Source organism: Mercurialis annua, linkage group LG7 (genome assembly GCF_937616625.2).
Source record: "Mercurialis annua linkage group LG7, ddMerAnnu1.2, whole genome shotgun sequence".
NCBI classification, from domain to species: Eukaryota; Viridiplantae; Streptophyta; class Magnoliopsida; order Malpighiales; family Euphorbiaceae; genus Mercurialis; species Mercurialis annua.
The window spans coordinates 10,853,929-10,876,057 of NC_065576.1; the positions used below are offsets into that span (position 1 = coordinate 10,853,929).

Genomic DNA, 22,129 nt, shown 5'->3' on the forward strand with positions numbered 1-22,129 from the left:
TAAAACACAAACATATATTGTGCTCGCGCACACATCTAACTTGACTCATATTAGCACATATAAGGAAGGACGTTTTTACAAAACGTTTGAAAAACCGATGAAATCGATGATTACGTTCAAAAGACATGACTGGAAATCCCTATAATCCGCAGTAGTGCCTAGGTACTGACTGACTCTTCCCTAAACTCCAATCACAAAAGAACAATGGCCTAGGAATACTAAACCATTGCTCTGATACCAACATTGTCACGACCCAAATTATTGAGCCGCGACCGGCGCTAGGGAATGGGAGTGGTAGCTCCAAAACCCGTAGCAAGCCTGAAAATACATATTAATTTTTCGCAAATCAAATTATATCTCGTATATCATAATAGTATCCAAATATACACGACCCCTATTTGAAATACATATCAGAGTTAAAGCGCTTCACAAATAGAGTCTGGCTATTCTAAACTACTGCGGACTTGCTAGAATGAGAACCTAGTCTCATGACTCGTACTACTTCCGAGAATTAAAACTTCGGAAGCTTCGTTCTCCACATCATACCTAACTCAACCTGTAAAAATTGGAATAACAACGGGGTCAGTATAAAACTGAGTGAATACACTTAATTACAAGTAATATTGCATAAAGGGTGAAAATGTTTAAAAACCTCTTTATGTAGAAAATATTCTTTTTGAATTATACTTCACACGATCTTACTCTCAACCATACTTCGTATGTTCGTTCATACTATCAGAGGCCATGTACGTGTCATAAACTAAACGTTTATGTTATAGACGTACTTGATATCCTTGCCTCGTTCTTGTATCTCATGTACGTTTATACTGCGTACATGCTTGATATGTTTTGTTTACTGTTATAGTTTTGATTGTCTTTATTTTTCTTATTAAACTTTTCTAACTTCATTTTTCTGACATCGATAGCAAAGCCAACCGATGTGTTTCATCTGTCTGACATCGATAGCAAAGCCAACCGATGTGTTACGCATATCTGACATCGATAGCAAAGCCAACCGATGTGTTTTACATATCTGACATCGATAGCCAAGCCAACCGATGTGTCTTTAATCATCTGACATCGATAGCCACGCCAACCGATGTGTCTTATCTCATATGTTAATTATTACTCTTGTTTCATATTGATTCTCAGTATATATATACTTAATTTTATCTTTATATGAGTCCCGAGGACTATTATCAAGAATCGGTAGATACAGGTCTCGGGATACCTCTACCGAAATCAACCTTGTATCTCAGTTCTTATATTTGGTTGTACCATCGTACAAATTCTCGTTTTACGTTTATTATTTAATTATATATTTTCCTTTATGTTGTATTGATCCTTTATGGACCATGACATGCACATTGCAATCTACAATCATACATCTATAACACACGCACATATGGTATTCGTTATAATTAAAAGTACGTATGGGAACGTACTATATTTCTTTGTAAACATATGAATAATAGTACATATGGGAATGTACTATACTTTTCTCGTACATATTTGGTTCGATACTTGTATATTGCTTAACCCCTTTCCCAGTATTTTAAACATATATGTTCTTTTCATCTATTTATGTTATTCTTAAAATAACGCAGTACGGAAAGTAATCATTTTCAAAACATACATACATGTACTTTTTCAAACATATATTAAACATATAAGTATTCATATAGTCGTCCGTATATGAAAATACGTGACTCTATGAATATTAACGAGTAATTAAAATGTACTCACAGTGACTGCTATCCAATCTACCGCAATGCTACCAATCTATCACGCAGGTTCTATGCATTGTCCGATCTTGTAGCTATTCCAGCTCGTCGGCCTGGTAGCTCGTCGATACGTCCATTACTTATCCAAATTACCTGTACGTTTAATTCATAAACGTAAACTTAGTACCGAAATCCTAAGTTGTAACCTTAGGCAATCACGATCTTATTCTAAATACGTCTTTTAACTTTGATCGTGTTCTAATACATAGTCGAGATACTTATTATATCTCTTAATGGTATTTCTATACGTATGATACTTTCAAACTTTAGGGTTTAGTTTCATTCCGATGAAGTATCAAGTAGTTTTCAGGACAATGCGCAGGTGCTGCCTGCACACTGACACTGTTTAGTAAAACGACGATCTCTCCCAATTGAACTGTTGGATCAAGATGAAATTTGACAGAGGCGTTCCTAAGAGGCAAATCTATAAACTGACCGTTGGGATTTTGAATCTGGCAAGTTTTGGGTAGTGTGCGAACGCACACAGTAGGTGTGCGAACGCACACCCTAGTTTTTAAGGAGTGTGCGAACGCACACTCAATGTGTGCGAACGCACACCCTTAACAGCCCCCGGAAAGTTGTTTTCCGGGGCTTTTCAGCCATCCCGACGTGCTATACATTCAACTATACAAAACCCGCATCTCGGTTTTCATTAAAACGCTATAATAACTTCAAAAACGTCAAATTCAATCCTAAAACACAATCTCACTAAAACAGCCATATATATTCGATTTTTAACCAAATTTATTGAAGATTTACCTTGAAACGAAGCTTAGGATCGATAGAGGATTCGATTCTGAAGAAATCGCCGCGAAAATCACTCGATTCGGACGTCGAACGGCGAAACGACGGTATCGCTCGTTATCTCTCTCGCTCTCTCTGGACTCTTCTTTCCTTCTGATTCATATCTTTCATTATATATAATCCGGCTAAAGTGCCACTTTGATCCTTGTTCTTTTTGTTTACTATCATTTATCCTTTAAACTTTTCTTTCGTACGATTTAGTCCATAACTAAATCGATAAACTCTTAAATTATTACTGTTACGTATTATTTATATCCGATAAATAATACGAAGCTCGATATTAACACTTTCCCGTCAAAATCCAATATTTCCATTTCCGACACAAAGTGGCTAAATTACCACTTTGGTCCCTGTACTCTATTATGGGCTTTACTTGACATTTTTCCTTTTAATTCCAATTCTAACTTTAGAATTGAAATATAACCGTAATTTCTTCATAATAAATTTCCCCCAAACCGACCTACTAAAACTTATTTATCTTAGTTTTATCGAAAAACTTCATGATAACGCCACCCTGGCGAATCCAGACTGGACACGTTTTCCAATTAGCTAATTAATTATTTTGGGGTATTACATGCATATCAAACTAATAGTCCTGTTTTTTTGACAACAATTGACCTACTTTATCAATATATATCAAAGTGAGGAAAAACTTTAGAGACCTATTTTTAGGTTTTGTGCATGTAATTGAAACAAAACCAATACTACTTGTTATTTGCTAGAAACCCCAAGATTAGATGCTTGTTTAGGATTACATATGAAACCCCAAGATTAGATGCTTGTTTAGGATTACATATCCCTTGTTTAACATGGCCAGTTAAATAAAATCATATGCCAGTTTTTGTTACTTGATGCATGTTTGCCAACTTTTTAGTATTTACATTATTTCTAGTTTTGCCCATATATTGCAATTTAGAGATTATATATGTTATTACTTCTATAATTTGACATTCATGAATGGATTAATAGCGATAATTGATAAATTTAATAAAATAGTAAATTACAATAACTGATGTGTTCATTAGTTCACATTTTTTTGATTCGATATAAGACATCTTATGCATCTATAAGTGAGTTAGATTGGCTAGTCAATCAAATATTAAGAACTATTTCTCTCTCTAAAAAATTTGTTGTCCATTCTTTAAAAAAACTTTATTTTTCTTTATTTTTTTAAGGGTGGAAAAAGATGATAATTTCAGCTAAAGCCGAAAAATCATCTTCTCTCCGTCTATATTACTATGTATTCTAGATCTACTCCATGTTTTAATAAGTCTTCCTTAAAAAAAATTTGATTTGGAGTTTTATCTTGTTTGAATAAATTGTTATGTCTTTTGTATCTGTTTTGATCTTATGTTTTAGATTTTTCAAGAATCGTTAGCGTTTGTTCGGACTTTAAATTCAATTTTTATAGATTTAAAAATTGGAAGATTATATATCTAAGTTTTTATAATCTTATTTAAGATGAAAATTGGAAAATACTAGACTTCAACAGATCGAGCGGATTGTATGTCAATCGAAAAAAGAATATATTGAAGTACCCATCCAACGTAACTTTTTGCTCATCGTTGTGTTAAGTTTGTGAGATTTATATCTAGATTTTTTTATTTTCGATTAATCTGTACTTGTATGTTAGATTGTTGCTTAGTATTTAGTAGTTCAAAATTTAGAAGATGGTATAGTTATTTTTGTTATATGATTTTCATCATTTATACTTTGATTTTTTATTTTTGATAAATCACCAAAAAAGGCAGCAGATTGCTATAAATCACATAAAACAACATTCAGTAAAACTGATACAAATAAGCTGAAAAATCAAGAGGCAACAACTTGCCTTTAACAGAACCAGCAAAAAAGCAAATAAAAAACAAATAATCTTAGATTTGGCCTCCAATCGAAAATAAAATGCCAATACTTTAATCATAAAGGAATTTTAACTTGGAAAAAAAGATTAATTTGTCGGCACAAAAGATATTTCTAGTACTATTAGATGACGAATTCCTTCGTGTTTTATTTGCCATAGGATTGAGCAAAATCGAGCACATTGTATTCACAGACCGCTCGTCCCACTTTTACTAACATATTTTCGTACTTTTACTAACATATTTTTGTAGATAAATTTCAAATTTATAATCTCGTGATGTGGTATAAGGCACTGAAATTTTATATGTCATGCTAGATAAAAGATGTCCTAACAATTAGTTGGCTACGTGATCTTAGATTATCATACTATTGTTTTACTGGATTGCTATTCGCCGCCCCCTTTTGCTTAGCACCGCACGGGCAAAGGACAATTTTACCCTTTTCACATTTTCAATAGATAACCAATTCATAAAAAAAAAACTAAATCCTCTCAACTCATTCAACTTTTCACAAATTCATATTTTACGAAAATGTCGGATTTGGAACGAGATAGAAATCGACAACCTCCGGTAAGTATTTTTTTTTATTAATTTCGGTTTTTTTTTTTAAAAAATAATTTAAAAAATAGAAAACGGAATTTCACGTCCCCTCCGGAGGAGGGGACGCCGGAAACCGGCGTCCCCTCTTCCGGAGGGGACGTGAAATCCGACGTTCCCTCCGGAAGAGGGAACGTGGATTTCCCACGTTCCCTCTTCCGGAGGGAACGTGCGGCGTCCCCTCCGGAAGGGGGGACGCCGAAAACGGCGTCCCCCCTTCCGGAGGGGACGCCATTCGTCCCCTCCGGAAGGGGGGACGCCGGAAACGGCGTCCCCCCATCCGGAGGAGACGCCGGGCGTCCGGCGTCCCCCCATCCGGAGGAGACGCCGGGCGTCCGGCGTCCCCTCTTCCGGAGGGGACGCCGGACGCCCGTTCCGTAATTTAATATAATTTTTTTTTTTAAAAAAAAAAAATTAAATTTAAAAATATATTAAATAATTTTACAAATTTATTTAATTTAATATATATTATTTCTATAATTTAAATTATTATAATTGCAGGGCAGAAAACGTATGGGGAAGACGTTTTTGGCCCCAGAATTAGGGGGATCGGGAGCCCGTCACGTTACGACGCGTAAAGTTTCTGCCTCGGCTCGACGGAAGAAACAAGCGCATACTTCTCCCGATGAGGTCCGCATTTCTGTTGAGGATCTTAGAGAGTCTGATGATTTTGTGAGCTCAGAGGACGAGCCAGAGGACGAGCCAGAGGACGAGCCAAGTGAAAAAATTTACATTTCTAAACGGAAAAAGGGTGCAGGTGGTCGGTTCGTTGGCGACTCGTCATCAGGTAAATATAATTAAATGATTATAATTAATTTAATAATATTGTTAAAAAATTAAATGTAATTTAATTATGTTTACTGTTACTTTCAGGGTCGAACAGACGACCTGAAGAGGTTGACGTGTGGACCGTTACTGGTCCAGTACCTGGTGGACCCGAGGATGACACTGTTATTCCTAGTTTTCTCGGGCATGTCGCTTCTCGGCTATGGGATGGGGCGGACAGAGGCGTGCTGAAGTGTCAGACTAGACATGGAGCTCTGAAGAAGCTGAGGCAGTGGTATGAGACGGCCTCAGAGGAGGTTAAGGTGCTGATAGACGGGACTGAGATATCACATCTCCCGTTTATCATGTTTGATCATCTGGATATCCCGCTCCTTTCTGCATTTGTGGAGCGATGGCAGCCAGATACAAACTCTTTTCACATGCCATTCGGGGAGATGACCATCACATTACATGACGTGTGGCATATTCTTCGGATTCCAGTTGCTGGGGCTATGGTTTCAGGTGCGATATTCTGTTATATTTTTTACATTTAATGTTATTTAGAATAAGTTAATTGTTTTAGGTTATTTAATAAAATATTTAGACAAATTAGTTGTTTAATGTGGATTGTGTTTTGGTTTGCCAATTGTAATTTCTTTGCAGGACTTCCCTGAAAAATGGGTGATGCTCATTTTTAGGGGAAGTGCTGCCCAATTTTTTCTAGAAATTTACTGTACTTATTGCGTGATATTAATTTAAATTGCGAAATTATGATTTCAGGTCAGCCGAACAAGGCTCAGCTGATGGCTTACTGCGTACAGATTTTAGGTATTTCACCAGAGGATCTTGTGAGTAAGACGAGCAAGCATTTTGCCCAGGGAGGTGTGCTGATTGAGTCGATCATCAGCTTATGTAGGCGTGACCGTACTGCAGAGGTGGAGGCAATAGCCTGGATCTGGTTGACGTTAGGTTGCACTCTATTCACTGACAAGAGTGGCCATCGGATTAGACCTGCAACCATATGGGAGGTGCGGGAAGGAGTCACAGATACGAGTACAGTTTCCTGGGGATCAGCTACACTAGCTTATCTCTATCGGCAGCTTGGAATCTCATCGAGAGGAGACTGCTCCGGTTTGACTGGCTGTCTGACACTGCTGCAGACATGGATTTATGAGTACTTTCCATGCTTTCGGCCCCAGCGAGAGCGGTTGTTGATCGAGTCTCATCTTCCTCGATGTTCTAGCTGGAGTGCTATTGCGTCTGATTGCTCAGCCACCCGACTTCGGTCCTTGCGAGCTCGTTTGGACACGCTGACTGCTGAGGAGGTATGTAAATTTGTTAATCTATTAGTTAAATTTTATTTTATTACGATCGCTATATTTTAATTTTTGTTTTGTAATTTTTTAACAGATCACATGGCTCCCTTTTGGCGGCGAGCCTGCTGCCACCGTAGAGCACACTGCATATTATGGCTGGATAGCGTACCGGGACATTGTCGAGCCGTACATGCCGTCTAGGGTGCTGCGACAGCTGGGTTATGTGCAGACTGTACCTGTGCCAATTTGTCGGCCAATAGGGGCTGTTAGGTCCTGGAAGTCAATCAAGTACTCTGTGGACATGAGTGTGACGATTGCGGTTGACATGTGGAACGCTTTTCCGGTCATGTACAAGCTGCCGTTAATGGGATTTGAGGAAGCCCACGTTATTGCTGGAGGATGCCATCCAGCTTACCTGGACTGGTTCGAGCGCCATTCGCACCCCCGTGTCCTTCCTGGCAGAGATGTTCCACGACGACATCCTCCCCGCAGCAACAACGATTATGTAAGTTTTCATTTTATAATTTAGTGAATATTACATATATTTAACATATTGAATTTACTTGTCTATTTGTGGTATTACAGTGGATGACACTGGTGACCACGAGGTACGAGAATTTCATCCAAAAAGTCAGCACGATTACCGGCCAACATAGACAGCACTGCGACTTTGACGGCATTCCGGAGTTGGAGACTGAGTCGGAGGAGGCCAGCACGGATTTGGAGAGAATCATGGCCGCTTGGCGCATTGCTGACTGAGTGTTGTTAGTATATGTTGTATGTTTATATTATTAGTACTTTTTTCTGATTATGGACTTGTTTTCTTTAGATGTTAGTTTCTAGAGAATTTTTTTATATTATGTACGTGTTTGTTTTTATGCAATTTCATGAACATTTTTAAATATTACGTACTGTGGAGTTCAAAAATATTACACGTATAATAATAAAACACACAATCAGCATAATTACCGAATAAACATTTTACAATCAACTCAATCTGCCATACCTATCAAACTATCCCATTGCTCTCTCCTATTAGCATATAAAGTATGCCAAGACTGAACAGTATGGTCCCTGTGCTGGAACCACAGCGTGGGAATTGGTGGGACAGGAAAATTATCCTGCAAATTCAACCTAACAAAATGTGCGCGTCCACTAATATACAATATCACTATCTCCTTGGATGGTCGTGAGTGAACCTCAGAGGAATGCAAAGGCAGAACAGTAAACGAAGAGAACCGAGTCTGTTGTAGCGTCCCGCCTTGTATGTAAATAACAGCTGCATTGAAGATAGTGGCAATAGGGAACAAGTCATCCAATACCTGCATCCATTTAATAAGTCAGAATATAAATATCATTTTTTTAAAAAAATATAATAACTTTGTGATAAATTTATATAATTCAATTAAATACCTGCATCCAGTAGCTAGGGCCACACTCTCCGCCTTCCCAGCTAATAGGTGTAATGGCCGCTTGCAACCCATCAATGAAAATACCCTCGTATCGATAAGGGTGGGCGGAGATTTCGTTTGCAATGTTCATTCTAGTCATTCCCCACATCTTCTCGTCACCATATATGTGGTCTGCCACCACGCGAAATCCACAGTTGCCGTCTCCACGCACGTCCACAAGCTCGTCAACGAATGGTAAAAGGAATCCTGGAATAACCTCCGCATTTTGCAAACCAGCTGCGGGAAATAAAAAAAATATTATTATAAATAACAAGGATACTACTACAGTAGACGTACATAACGAATATTAGTGGATGATAATTACCTGACGCGGATGTACGATTTTTCTGAGCTTTGGAAGATTTAGGACGACCAGGTACACGGTCCTTGTACTCATGACGACTCGGATCCCGCTTCGTTGATTTGCTCCCCTTTGGTCGACCTTTGACATTTGTTTTAACTTCTGGTTCCATGTAGCCTAAGTCTTCGGGGTGAAGTCGCTCTCGAACAATACGAGAAATATCACGCAACACTGAAGGATCCTTAGTCATGACCTCCTCGGCGACCTCGTGAAAATACTGATGTTCCTCAGTCTGAAAACCAGCAAAATCGGGTTGCGCAGATGCGTCCAACCCATCGCCGAGAATAACAAGTTTCGTCCAAAACGGGTGTATACTGTCAAGGCTGATCGGGTTACCTACAAATAACACATATTAGCTTTCAATAACAATATTAATATTTTTAATATTAGTATTCAATGAAAGTGGTGCGTGATACCTGAATCGACCACCGCTCGCAGCTCACATGCACAGGGGATCTGATGTGTTGATCTAACCACACAACCACAGCGATCGTAGACATCGGTACTCAAATCTCGCATACGCCTTAGTTCTTTCGATATTAAATCCAGACAGTAATGCGACACTCTGCATGAGAGCTTGTCAAATGGAAAACCGCGTCGATGTACGCCAATAGTCCGTCTGGAGTCCTCAAGTGTTTTGCTGCAGTAATTTTAAAACATTTATGTTAATAACAATGTCCACATAGTTTGTATAAGTACTAATATTACTCGAGAAGAATGTTACCGGATATCTATCAGCTGCGACTGTATAACTTTGTCGACCTTCGTCCAGACTGTTTCCAGAGCACCGGTGCTAGAGTTGAGCCACTGCTTAAGCTGAGCATGTGCGCTCTCGACTCTACATGTGGTGGTGTTTCCAAAATGTAGGACTAAGTCCGTCCAGCAAGATACGAACTTCTCTCTGTGTCCCAGCCAAGTCCCCTCAATGTACTGTATCAACCCTGGAAAACCTTTAAACCGATCTCTGAAGTGCTCCACAGCTATGTTATATTGATCAAAACTTGGCGCTCTGATAATTTTCTTCCATGTACTATTCTTGAAAATTTCAGCAAACTCTTGGTTTTTCCCACTAATTCTGTACACTCTATCTTCTACGTCCTTATTTATGTGCCACGTACATAGTAGATGAGAAGAACGTGGGAAAACCTCTGACACTGGTCTCATAAGCCCCAATTCTCGATCAGTAAGAATAGCGCTCGGATGAATATGTTCCCCAATCAAGCACCTGCATTATTGCCCGATGATTTAATAAGTAATTTGAATTTGAATATCATTAAAATATCAAATAACATAATTATAATTAAATACCCCAGTCTCTCCAATACCCATCTGTAGCTCCCTTCAGTCTCATCCTTCATAATTGCATATGCAATTATGAAGTTCTTGTTGCAAGGAGTCATTCCAATAATCTCAAAAAAAGGCAGCTTGTACTTGTTCGTCTTGTACGTGGAGTCCATGCCGATGATCCAGTAGTACGTACGAAGTAGTCTCACTGAATCAGGATGAGCCATGAAAATATGGGTCAACACACCTGTATCCTCCTCAGCAAGAGTCCAGTGTACATAATCATTTTGCTGAGCCATGTGATAAAATTGCCCAACCACATCTCTACCCTCAAAGCTAGACTTTCTCAAAGTCTCTCTATAGTTGTACACTTGCTTTATTCTAGGGTTGTCAGATGGTACTTTATCTTTTAAAGCTGCCATGATAGAACACGGCTTCGCTTGTGCCGCAGTCATATCTCGCACAATTTCTTTCGCCTCGCCACTCAGCCCACTCATCTGACGGTATCCTTCAGGATACACAGCTAGAGCATGGTTGTGTGTACTCGAAATACCAGGATCTGTAAGTATAAACCATGCAGTCTTTCCTAATTTGACAATAATTTTAAATTTGCACTTACACGCTTTTGTCTTCGTATTTTTCCGTACGAAGGAATCAGAATCTGTGAATGAACCTCTGTAACGCTCACCCCGAGCACATCGTAGAAGCTTCTTTTTCCCCTCGTTCTTATGTGACGAAATGACTAATTCAAATCCAATCTTTATAGCAGTACTCTTAGCCCAAGTAATTGCTTCAACATCACTATCAAACCCATGATCTAGCTTAAACCAATCGCTGTAATCAATTCCATCACCGCCATAATCTTCTAAATCAACCTGCAAAACATAAATACTTACGTTTAACAAATCGAAATAATATGTAATAAAAAGTCGTAATAATATGGAATAAAAAATTACTGTAATTATTAAATTTTTTAGCATTAATTAATTTCCGGCCGCGACGTTTCGGTCGTGTTGAGAATAAACCCAACTCGTAGTAAATCCGGAAGTACGGAATCGATCCCACGAAGACAAGGGGTTTAAAATGAACGAACACGGATCTTGAATTCCAATTCGGAAAGCAACAACAAATGATTTGGATTTAATAACTACGGACTAAAAATAAGGTAAACAATAATTAATCTATCGATAACAACCAAACAATCAACTAATTATCTTAAAGTTTGAAACAATAATAAAGGTAAGTTCAAGGGTTGCTAGCTTAAATTGATAGTATCTTAGAGTCGGGATTGTAGGATGGCGCCGGTTTTGGGTCAAGCTATTCGAAAGCCCTAAGTTCCGCTCTCTCGAGTCTAAAACTAGGAAAATTGCAATAACTAATCAACCGATAACTAAATTGCCCTAGCATAATTAGTTATCGACTAAACTAGCAAATTACAATTAATCAAGCAAACTTAAAAGACCACCTAATCCCTAAACCGCCCTCGCGTGATTAGGTCCTAGGTTCATGACTAATCAAATCCGTCTAATTAATTGACCCTCGCCTAATTAATTATACCAAAATCCTAGGTTAATAGATCACACTAACCTAGGCATTAAGAGCACATAGCCAAAACAAACACAAGCCAATCACAAACCCAAATCCAATCAACTAACAACCTAAATTAACAACCCCCAAACAAGGAGTTTAGCCAACCATACTTAATCTAACATTAATCACAAGGTAATGACTAATAAGCATAATGGAAATAGGATAGATTACCTTGATTAGAAAGTAGAACACCAACATAAACAAGATAATGAAGATTGAATCATAAGAACTTGCATTAAAGTGGACATAAATCCCAAAATCTGGAAATGTATCAAGAACACTAAAAACTAGAAATATTCTCTAGAGCAAAAGGAAATTCTCTCTACTTTTAGTTGATTCTTACAATAATGAGGTAATGACCTAAAAATAGAGATAAAAGGGGTTAAATAGTACTCCCAAAGAGGAAATAAAAGACATCCTATTACATGGGTGTTTAGCCAAATAAGGAAGTGGGCCTAAGTCTTGATTCTTCAAAATTCGAAATCTGAGCCCACATTATATCCCTTGTCTCGATCGAGACATTCATTAAAGAGTGTGTCTCGATCGAGACAAGCTTCTCCAAAAGCTACTGCTCCTTTTCTTGGCCTTGTCTCGATCGAGACACTTCTCCTAGTGTCTGTCTCGAACGAGACAAGCTTCTAGCTTCTCCAAGATTTCGCTTCCTTGCTTTCTTGACGATTCTTTCGCTTCCTTTAGCCAAAACCGCTCTAAAACACTCAAATGCCCTGAAAAGGTAAAGCACGTAATAAGGTACTCAATTCATCTTAAAACACTCTGAAAATAGCATAAAAGTGCCTTAGAATCCCCTAGTAGATAGGAGTATTTTACTCCTATCAAACCTCCTCACACTAAACCTTGCTTGTCCTCAAGCAAGAAATGCATCAAACCACAACTCACTCTTAGCAACTTGGCAATAATGAACAAGCATCAACAATCAATCTCCACATCAAGAATGCACAAATGCAAATGTCTAACATCAACAACTAGAGACAATGCAAACAAATGAGTACTTCAATTATCATGACATATTTCGAAGACAAAGAGAATACAATCGCATTAGTCTATGGTCAATCTCGAATAGTCAAGTTATCGCCATCATCTACGGGACATGCGAATATTTGATTAACAAAATATTGGGCAAGCTATGGCAATTCGAACATAAAAATTGAACCTAGGCATCAAAATCCTCACTAGGTATCACTCTAACACACAAGTGTTTAGATAAGAAATTTAAGCACACAAACGCGGAATTCCCATAGGTTTGCTCATAGTCCTAAACTCCACTACTTAGCTCGGTGATCAACAATTATCTTATGGGCTTGCACGGGTTGTAACGTGGCCAAGGGTCGGGGTAGGTCAAAGTTGATATTTTTAGGCTAAAACTTGACTTGAAACTAGTTAAAACATTACTAAGAACTTGGGCTAGCTTGGACTTTTTACATTTTTGAACTCTTTTTGAACGCTTAACTCAATCTCATGCCTTTATTTCTTTTCTATCTTTCTCTTTTTGGATCTTTCTTTCCCTTGCATTTTTTTTTTTTTTTTTTTTTTTTTGAATTTTTCTTTCTTTTTCTTTCTTAGGCACTAATTTCACTTTTAGTTCAAGTTCACTCTTCTTTATGTTCATCAAGCTATTACCCTCTCCTCCTCACACTAGTTGTCAAGTCAAGTTGGGTGAATGAAAGTGGAAAATTTAGAATGGGATTGTGTTGTTAATATGGTAATATCAACAAAGGTCTAAGCTCAAAATTGGCTATCTAAAGGGTTAAGGTAGGCTTTTTAAGCGGTCTCTAGAATGGTTACACCTAATGCCATAATCATTTAATTATCAATCACTCAACAATGCAATTTTGAATGGACACCGAGCAAATTCTAGGAATTCCGGACAAAGTAACACTCACAAAGACAAGTAGGCTCGAAATAACTCAATAACAAAAATGTGGTGTTATGCCTATTGTTCAATCCCTATGTTTTCATGCCAATTATGCCCAAATTATGCCAACACAAATTTTTCACAATTTCGCACATCATGCAACCGTATTAGGCTAAACTATCATTTTCAAGAATCAACAACTAAAGATCAATTTTTTTCGATCTCTTCGCAACATGTCATGCCCATCATATTTCATTAAGCAAGCATTAAGAATAGTTGTTTAAGCTAGACAAATGCATTATGACATTTAAGTACAAGAGATAATAAAAGTTGATGCTACTCAAGATATTGCCAAATTCACTAATCTTAAACAATCAACATTTCAAGCTTGGTACAAAAGTTTAGTGGAGGCGACTCAAACATCCTACAACTAGACTCAAACATAAAGAAAACACACAAACATAAAGCAATAAAGATAAAGCGAGATACAATTTCATAACCCTCCTCACACTATTTCTAGCTTAGTCCCTAAAGCATAGAAATATAAAATAAAGCAAGAAATTGTAATGAGAGAGTTAGAAAAAGCAAATCTCGCTAGTCGAAGTCCGGGGTGGCGGGAGATTGAGGTGGAGTGTCAATCCAAACGATTCCCGAGCCATTCACATAATTGCGGAAATTTTCATCTTGGCGGTCCATCTTTGCTCTCAAGCGCTCTTGCTTGTATTCGAGTCTCGCCATTCCACGCCTTTGCGCCGCTTCCATGCGCTCTAGCATCAATCTTTGCTCCTCCCAAGCCCGGCGATTTTCCTCCGCCAATTCATTGAAGCGATGGTCATAGGTCGACCATGGCCCCCCCCTAGCTCGGGTTCGGGCCCCTCGGGGGCTTGCTCGGGTTGAGATGTTCCACCCACTTTCTCCTTTCCTTTCCTCCTCACACGCTCCTTCACCGGCCTAGCAATCGGTTGATCCGCTTCTTGTCCCGCATTTGGAAACTCCGCTCTTAACGCCGCATCGGTTCCATGTCTATTAATCCAACTTGCACGTTTGTAATAGGGAACCACCGCACCCTCGTGCACATACGAAGCCGATTTCAAATGATCTATCCCAAGGCGCCTCGGAGTGTGAATTACCCACGGACTCAAGTCTTCATTTGTGAGGCCGCGATCCCACGTTCTCAAAAGGTGTAAAATCATCCATCCAAACCCCACTTTCTTCGTTTTGCTAGCCGGGACCTCCAATAACATATGCTTCAAACGGAAAGCGGTGTTGAGCCGAATGTCTTCATTCTCCGGATGCAAAATTGAATTTAAAGCAAGCAAATCTTCCTTCGCCACTTTTGAATACTCATTGCGTCCCATGAACGAATGTCCGTACCACTTTAGGACCACCACAATAGCGGTGTCCTTAACCTCGTTCACCTTGGATGTGTGAGGATCATAGAAGTCCTCATCCGACAATTCCTTCCAAACGGCATCCGCATCAAACTCGTCCGGCATACTAGTCAACCCCGTCTCCCTCATTTCAAATGTCGTCTTCAAAGTGTTCGCATCAACATAGTAGTCCGCTCCTCTCATTCGAAACATGAAATCTCCCGGTTCGCCCGCCACTTTAATTGTAGAGAAAACCTCATAAGTTAGTTCCTCCACATAATCATGCGGCATTTCCGCCAAGCGACGCAATCCCAAGACATCCAAGTGCCGTTTAACATCCGCTTCAATCCCCAATTCCTTCATAGCCTTCCAATCAATCTTAAATGGCTTGGCAATGCCCCTAGAATGGAGATTTTCGTACCTCTCCCCCTCTTTTACCGAGCGGCATTGAAATGGAGTTTCAAATCGTCTTGTTAGAGCCTCGGGAGTGTTAGGTCCGAATACTCTTGCACCGGAGGCGGATTGTTTCCGAGTAGCTCTCTTGGGCCTTGGTTGTTCTTGAACGGGAGGGTTTGAACTTGTGGCGGCATTGGTGGGTGCGGTGGAGGCTTCCTTAACGGTCTTACCGGATCGAGCCATAGTGAGAGTGGCGAAAAGGGTATCCGAAAACGTATTTTGTTTGAAGTTTGGTGGTGGTTTGGTGGTGGTTATAGGGTGGCCGAATTTTCTTGGAGGAAAGATGAAGAAGCTTTAATTTTTCTAAAAATGGCTAAGATAGATGGAGAAGATGAAGTGGTGGGTGAGCTTTTATGGAAAAATTTCAATTTCAAAATGGAAGCCCAAGATGTTGCCACTTCATTAATCCATGTCTTTTGTGTTTCTCAAGAATGGCTAGGATCGTGCCACCTCATCAATCCATGTGGTTGTGTTTGAATCAAAACCAATCTTCTCCCCTTTAATGATTGTCTCGATCGAGACACCTGGGTAAGTGTGTGTCTCGATCGAGACACTAGTAGCTCAAAAGCTACTGCCTCTTTTTCTGCTCTTGTCTCGATCGAGACAGCTCTTTTAATGACTGTCTCGATCGAGACACCCATACATGAGTGGAATTCGATTTTTTCTTTTCTTAGCCTACACAACACAAACAACACACCCGGCATAAGATCCAACAAAATTTTAAAAAAAATAACAACTAAACTACTAAAATTAATTGACTAAGAAAATGAAAAGACAAGGATTAAAAATCGAACCTCTCGGGATTGCCTCCCGAGTGCGCTTGTTTTAAGTCGAAAGCTCGACCGTTCCATCACATGAGACTTACGAAGGAGGGGCTAGATAGACTTGTTCGCCTATTTGATCCGTCAAAGGTCCCAAGTAGGGCTTGCAACGGTGTCCGTTGACCTTAAACGTTTCCCCCTTTTGGTTTTCCAATTCTAAAGCTCCATGGGTTGCTACATGCCGAATCTTGAAAGGCCCACTCCACCGAGATTTTAATTTCCCTGGGAACAATCTCAACCTTGAATTGTAGAGCAACACAAAGGCTCCTACCTCAAAAGTCTTGGGTGAGATGTGAGCATCATGCCACCGCTTTGTTTTCTCCTTATAGAGCTTAGCATTCTCATAAGCATTAAATCGGATTTCATCCAACTCATTGAGTTGTAACATGCGCTTCTCACCCGCCGCCTTGAAATCATAATTCAACTTTTTGATGGCCCAATAAGCCTTGTGCTCTAACTCCACCGGTAAGTGGCACGCCTTTCCGTAGACAATGCGAAAAGGGGACATACCAAGCGGTGTTTTAAAAGCCGTCCGGTATGCCCACAAAGCATCGTCTAACTTTAAGGACCAATCCTTTCGAGACCCATTCACCGTCTTTTCCAATATTCTTTTCAACTCACGGTTGGACACCTCGACTTGGCCGCTAGTTTGGGGATGATACGGAGTTGCAACTCGATGATGTACATTGTACTTCTTCATTAAGGCGTCAAATTGCCGGTTGCAAAAATGAGACCCCCCATCGCTTATGATGACTCTTGGTGTGCCAAAACGATTCACGAGATGCTTGAGAAAACTTAGGACAACCTTGGCGTCGTTTGTAGGCAAAGCCTCCGCTTCTACCCATTTGGACACGTAATCCACACATACCAAGATGAAGAGCTTCCCGTGAGACATTGGGAAGGGCCCCATGAAGTCTATCCCCCAAACATCAAATATCTCCACTTCTTGAATGGAGGTCAATGGCATCTCATCCCGTTTTGAAATGTTTCCAACCCTTTGGCAACGGTCACAATGCCCCACAAAGTCCTTGGCATCACGAAATAGGGTCGGCCAAAAGAACCCACTCTCAAGAACCCTTGCGGCGGTTCTAGATGACCCATAGTGCCCGGCATAATCCGCTTCATGACAATGGCTCAAGATTGGCATCATTTCCTTCAATGGCACGCACCTCCGAATCATCCCATCCCCACATACCTTGAATAGGTAGGGTTCATCCCACAAAAATCGTTTCACATCGCTTAAAAATTTCTTTCTTTGATGATGGGATAGATCCGGAGGCATGATATTCGAAGATAGGTAGTTTGCAATATCCGCATACCAAGGTGTATCGACTTCCGAGATCACCATCAACATTTCATCCGGGAATTGCTCATTAATCTCCACTCCAATTGGGATTGCTTCCGGGTTCTCAAGCCTTGATAGATGGTCCGCAACCACATTTTCCGTTCCCTTTTTATCCCGGATTTCAATATCAAATTCTTGCATCAATAGGATCCACCGGATTAGGCGAGGCTTTGCATCTTGCTTGGCAAAAAGATGCCTCAATGCCGCGTGGTCGGTAAAAACAATAGTCTTGGCCCCAAGTAGATAAGACCGGAATTTATCAAGAGCAAAAACCACGGCGAGCATCTCTTTTTCCGTGGTGGTGTAGTTCAATTGAGCCCCCGCCAAAGTTCTACTAGCATAATAAATCACATGGACTCGCTTCTCCTTACGTTGCCCCAACACACACCCTAGAGCTTGGTCACTTGCATCGCACATGAGCTCAAAAGGTAAACTCCAATCCGGAGTTGAAATGATCGGAGCGGTCACAAGTGCTTCCTTCAATTTCCCAAACGCCTCACAACACTCCCTTGTGAACTCAAATGGGGCATCCTTCACTAGGAGATTCGTCAACGGTCTTGCAATAGATGAGAAGTCCTTAATGAATCGCCGGTAAAAACCCGCATGGCCTAAAAATGCCCGGACTCCCTTCACCGTGATCGGGGCAACCAACCTCTCGATTACCTCCGTCTTAGCTCTATCCACCTCAATACCTTTCTCGGAAATCTTGTGCCCGAGCACAATACCTTCTTCAACCATGAAATGGCACTTCTCCCAATTAAGTACCAAATTTGCTTCCTCACACCGTTTCAATACGCGTTCAAGATTCACCAAGCACTTGTCAAAAGAATCCCCAAAGACGGAAAAGTCATCCATAAACACCTCCATAATATCTTCAATCATGTCATTGAAGATTGAGGTCATGCATCTTTGGAATGTAGCGGGTGCGTTGCATAGACCAAAAGGCATCCGGCGGTATGCGAAGGTACCGTAGGGGCATGTGAAGGTCGTCTTCTCTTGGTCTTCCGGGAGAATTAATATTTGATTGTATCCGGAGTACCCGTCGAGGAAACAGTAAAACTTGTGACCCGCTACTCTCTCCAACATTTGATCGATGAATGGTAGCGGAAAGTGATCTTTTCGGGTTTCCGCATTGAGCTTTCGATAATCAATGCATACTCTCCAACCGGTCACCGTTCTTGTGGAGATTTGCTCTCCCTTGTCATTTTCCACCACCGTTATACCTCCCTTTTTAGGCACGCATTGAATCGGGCTAACCCACCCACTATCCGAAATAGGGTAGATTATCCCGGCGTCGAGGAGCTTGACAATCTCTTTGTGCACAACTTCCTTCATATTTGGATTCAATCTCCTTTGCCTTTGAGTTGATCTCTTCGACTCGTCTTCAAGATGAATCTTGTGCATCACAACTTGAGGGCTTATCCCTCGGATGTCGGAAATTTGCCATCCCATGGCCAACACATGACTCTTCACTACTTGAACAACCCTTTTCTCTTGCTCTTTTGAAAGCTTATCAGAGATGATGATGGGGAGCGTTCTGTTTTCTCCCACAAATGCATATCGGAGGTGAAGTGGTAACGGCTTCATTTCAACAATTGGTGGCACCTCGGAAGATGGGGGTGTCACTCCTCCTTCTTTTATCAAGATTTCCGGCCTTGGCTCCTCTTCTTCGGAATACTCACCCTCAATGTCATCGGAATGGAAGACAACCTTTGAAACTCGAGAAAAATCAGTAATTTCCCCATTACAGCTTGTCTCTTTCGAGACAGAGGGGTCCAAATCGAGACAAGGAGTGATTTTTCCTTGTCTCGATCGAGACACCCCTGTCTCAATCGAGACTAGGCCAAATTTTGGGGCAGTAGCTTTTGTGCTACATGTGTCTCGATTGAGACACTTTTCTGGGTGGCTGTCTCGATCGAGACACCCCTTGCAGTGGTCAAAATCTTCCAAATTCCGTGAAACTCCTTGGTTGATGACTTCCACATTCTCTTTCAATTGATCTTCCACAAGATTATCCACCAAATCAACCCTCATGCACTCTTCGTCCTCGATGGTGTTCCGCATCACCCTCTTCATATCAAACTCCACTTTTTCCTCATCAATTCTCAAGGTAAGCTTTCCGGCATGCACATCAATAAGAGCACGCCCGGTGTTCATGAATGGGCGGCCAAGGATCATAGGGCACTCTTTATCCACCGCGTAGTCCAAGATTACAAAATCCACCGGAAAGATGAATTTATCCACCTTAACAAGCACATCTTCTACTATCCCATACGGCTTCTTGAGAGAGTGATCGGCTAGTTGTAGCACCATCGAGGTATGCTTCACCGGTTGTTCACCAAATAAGGACCTAAAAAGAAACAAAGGCATCAAATTAATACTTGCACCAAGATCACATAAACAATTTATAGCATTAGTATTTCCAATGGTGCAAGGGATAGTGAAACTCCCTGGATCTTTTAGCTTTGTTGGTAGGTTGCTTTGGATTATAGAACTACAATTCTCCGTGAGGGGTATTGTTCCGCCTTGCTCCCAACTACGCTTATTCATGATGATGTCCTTCAAGAACTTCGCGTATTGGGGCATCTCTCTTAGAGCATCCGCCAAACTAAGGTTGATTTGAAGCTTCTTGAAAACCTCAAGGAACTTATGGAACTTTTGGTTGTCCGGTGCCTTCCTTAGCCGGCTTGGAAATGGTACTTTCGGAACAAAGGGTGGAGGTGGTGGAGGTCTCACATATGCTTCCTCGATGTTAATAGCCACCTCCTCACTAGCATTAGGGAGTTCTTGACTAGAGCTAGCGACATCAATCACCACTTGAGGCTCATCCTCCTCTACAACATGCTTCTTTCCATTGGCCTTCTCAAGATTCCTCCCGCTTCGGAGCTCTACCGCTTTAAGATGCTCTCTTGGATTGTTTTCCGTAGTGGACGGCAATCCCCCTTGAGGTCTACCTTGAAGCGAAATTGCCATTTGAGAAATTTGAGTTTCCAAATGATGAATAGTGGAAGCTTGGTTCTTCTCCCGTTGCTCCATTTTTTCCAATTTCTCAAGTACCTTGGCAAGCACATTTCCCTCATCCGTGTTCCGTGGTTGTTGAAAACCGGGAGGGTGTTGCGGTCTACCACCATAGTTGTTCCCATGGTTTGGATTTCCTTGGTAGGGACCTTGTTGTTGTGGAGGTCTATTGTGACCTTGAAAGTTTGAACCCGCTTGATTTGACCCTTGAGCATTGCCTTGCCCCTCTTGATTTCTCCACCCAAAATTTGGATGATTCCTCCATCCGGGGTTATAAGTGTTGGAATAAGGATCATTGGCTTGCCTTTGACCCCCGATGTAGTTCACTTGCTCACTCATACTTTGCCCCGTGACTAGGCATTCGCCTCCCGAGTGGTTGAGATCCCCACAAAACTCGCATCCTACTTGGACATAGGCCACCGGAGCATTTCTTGGGGCAACTTGTTTCCTTAAGGCATCCACTTGCGCTTGAAGTGAAACATTTTTCTCCTTGATAGCTTCCATCTCTCTAACTTGGTCAAGCGTCATTACCGACTTTTGACTAGCCGGTGCTCTTCTATCCGTGGGCCCCCATGTGCTACTAACCATGGCCAACTTTTCTACCAACTCAAGAGCCTCTTCATACGTCTTTTGCATCAAAGACCCCCCCGAAGCCGCATCAATAGTGGCTCTAGTGGTGATATTCGTTGCATCATAGAAAATTTGAATCACATGCTCCTTGTTAAGCTTATGATGGGGAACACTCCTTTGTAGATCCTTAAAGCGCTCCCAAGCTTCATAGAGTGACTCCCCGTCGAATTGCACAAACTCAAGAATGTCTTTGGTTAGCTTTGTTGTCTTGCCATGTGGAAAGTACTTGTTAAGGAAAGCTTGAGCCAACTCCCGCCAAGTATGGATCGATTCATTGGGTAGAGATTGAAGCCACAAACTAGCTTTATCCCTCAAAGAAAAAGGGAACATCCGGAGCTTGATTTGGTCCGCGGTTATCCCATGAAGCTTGAACGTGTTAAGGACCCCCAAGAACTTGGCTATATGGGCATTTGGGTCCTCATGCTTCAACCCAAAGAAAGCACAACGGTTCTCCAAGAGTTGGATAGTACTTGGCTTGATCTCAAAAGTCGCCGCTTGAACCGGCATAGCAAAACATCCGAACGTGGCATTATCCACATCCGGCAAGAAGAACTCGCCCAAAGTTTGCCTCGGTTGATTTTGCACTTGCGGTTGCACCCGAGGGCGAACATCCCTTGGTCGCTCTTGTTGCCTTTGTTGATTCACATTCTCAAGTGGAGGAGGGGGTGGATATTGTTGTTCCCCTTCATCCACTAGAGGATTGAATCCTTCTTCTATCTCATAATCATGTCCGTCACCCTCCATAACTAAAGGGATTCGGGCTCTTCTTCTCACGCCTCTTTCGTAACTACCGAGATCCTCTTGA

At 40.9% G+C, this 22,129-nt stretch overlaps 4 protein-coding genes and 1 long non-coding RNA gene across 5 annotated transcripts; 1 reads left to right on the top strand and 4 right to left on the bottom strand.

Annotated features, from left to right (window-relative positions):
* The first annotated feature begins 4,978 nt into the window (after positions 1–4,978).
* LOC126656784 (protein MAINTENANCE OF MERISTEMS-like) lies at positions 4,979–8,032 on the top strand. The gene is made up of 6 exons (XM_050351402.1): positions 4,979–5,017; positions 5,546–5,831; positions 5,918–6,331; positions 6,590–7,134; positions 7,220–7,630; positions 7,711–8,032. The coding sequence occupies exons 1-6, from the start codon at positions 4,979–4,981 to the stop codon at positions 7,882–7,884; spliced, it is 1,869 nt and encodes a 622-aa protein (XP_050207359.1). The 3' UTR covers positions 7,885–8,032.
* An 85-nt stretch (positions 8,033–8,117) lies between these two features.
* Positions 8,118–9,190, bottom strand: LOC126656785 (uncharacterized). Its single transcript, XM_050351403.2, has 3 exons — positions 8,902–9,190; positions 8,539–8,813; positions 8,118–8,447 (listed from the first exon to the last, which is right to left on the bottom strand). Exons 1-3 carry the CDS (start codon positions 9,125–9,127, stop codon positions 8,118–8,120), a joined length of 831 nt encoding a protein of 276 aa, XP_050207360.2. The 5' UTR covers positions 9,128–9,190.
* Positions 9,191–9,202: 12 nt separating this feature from the next.
* LOC130015750 (uncharacterized) lies at positions 9,203–9,713 on the bottom strand. The gene is made up of 3 exons (XR_008791133.1): positions 9,662–9,713; positions 9,354–9,577; positions 9,203–9,273 (listed from the first exon to the last, which is right to left on the bottom strand). It is a non-coding gene; the product is annotated as an uncharacterized LOC130015750 (long non-coding RNA).
* Positions 9,714–9,806: 93 nt separating this feature from the next.
* LOC130014812 (protein FAR1-RELATED SEQUENCE 5-like) lies at positions 9,807–12,009 on the bottom strand. The gene is made up of 4 exons (XM_056103750.1): positions 11,983–12,009; positions 10,246–11,096; positions 9,888–10,162; positions 9,807–9,838 (listed from the first exon to the last, which is right to left on the bottom strand). The coding sequence occupies exons 1-4, from the start codon at positions 12,007–12,009 to the stop codon at positions 9,807–9,809; spliced, it is 1,185 nt and encodes a 394-aa protein (XP_055959725.1).
* Positions 12,010–16,348: 4,339 nt separating this feature from the next.
* On the bottom strand, positions 16,349–22,068 carry LOC130014813 (uncharacterized). The gene is made up of 4 exons (XM_056103751.1): positions 21,022–22,068; positions 20,734–20,870; positions 19,000–20,626; positions 16,349–18,903 (listed from the first exon to the last, which is right to left on the bottom strand). The coding sequence occupies exons 1-4, from the start codon at positions 22,066–22,068 to the stop codon at positions 16,372–16,374; spliced, it is 5,343 nt and encodes a 1,780-aa protein (XP_055959726.1). The 3' UTR covers positions 16,349–16,371.
* Positions 22,069–22,129: the final 61 nt, after the last annotated feature.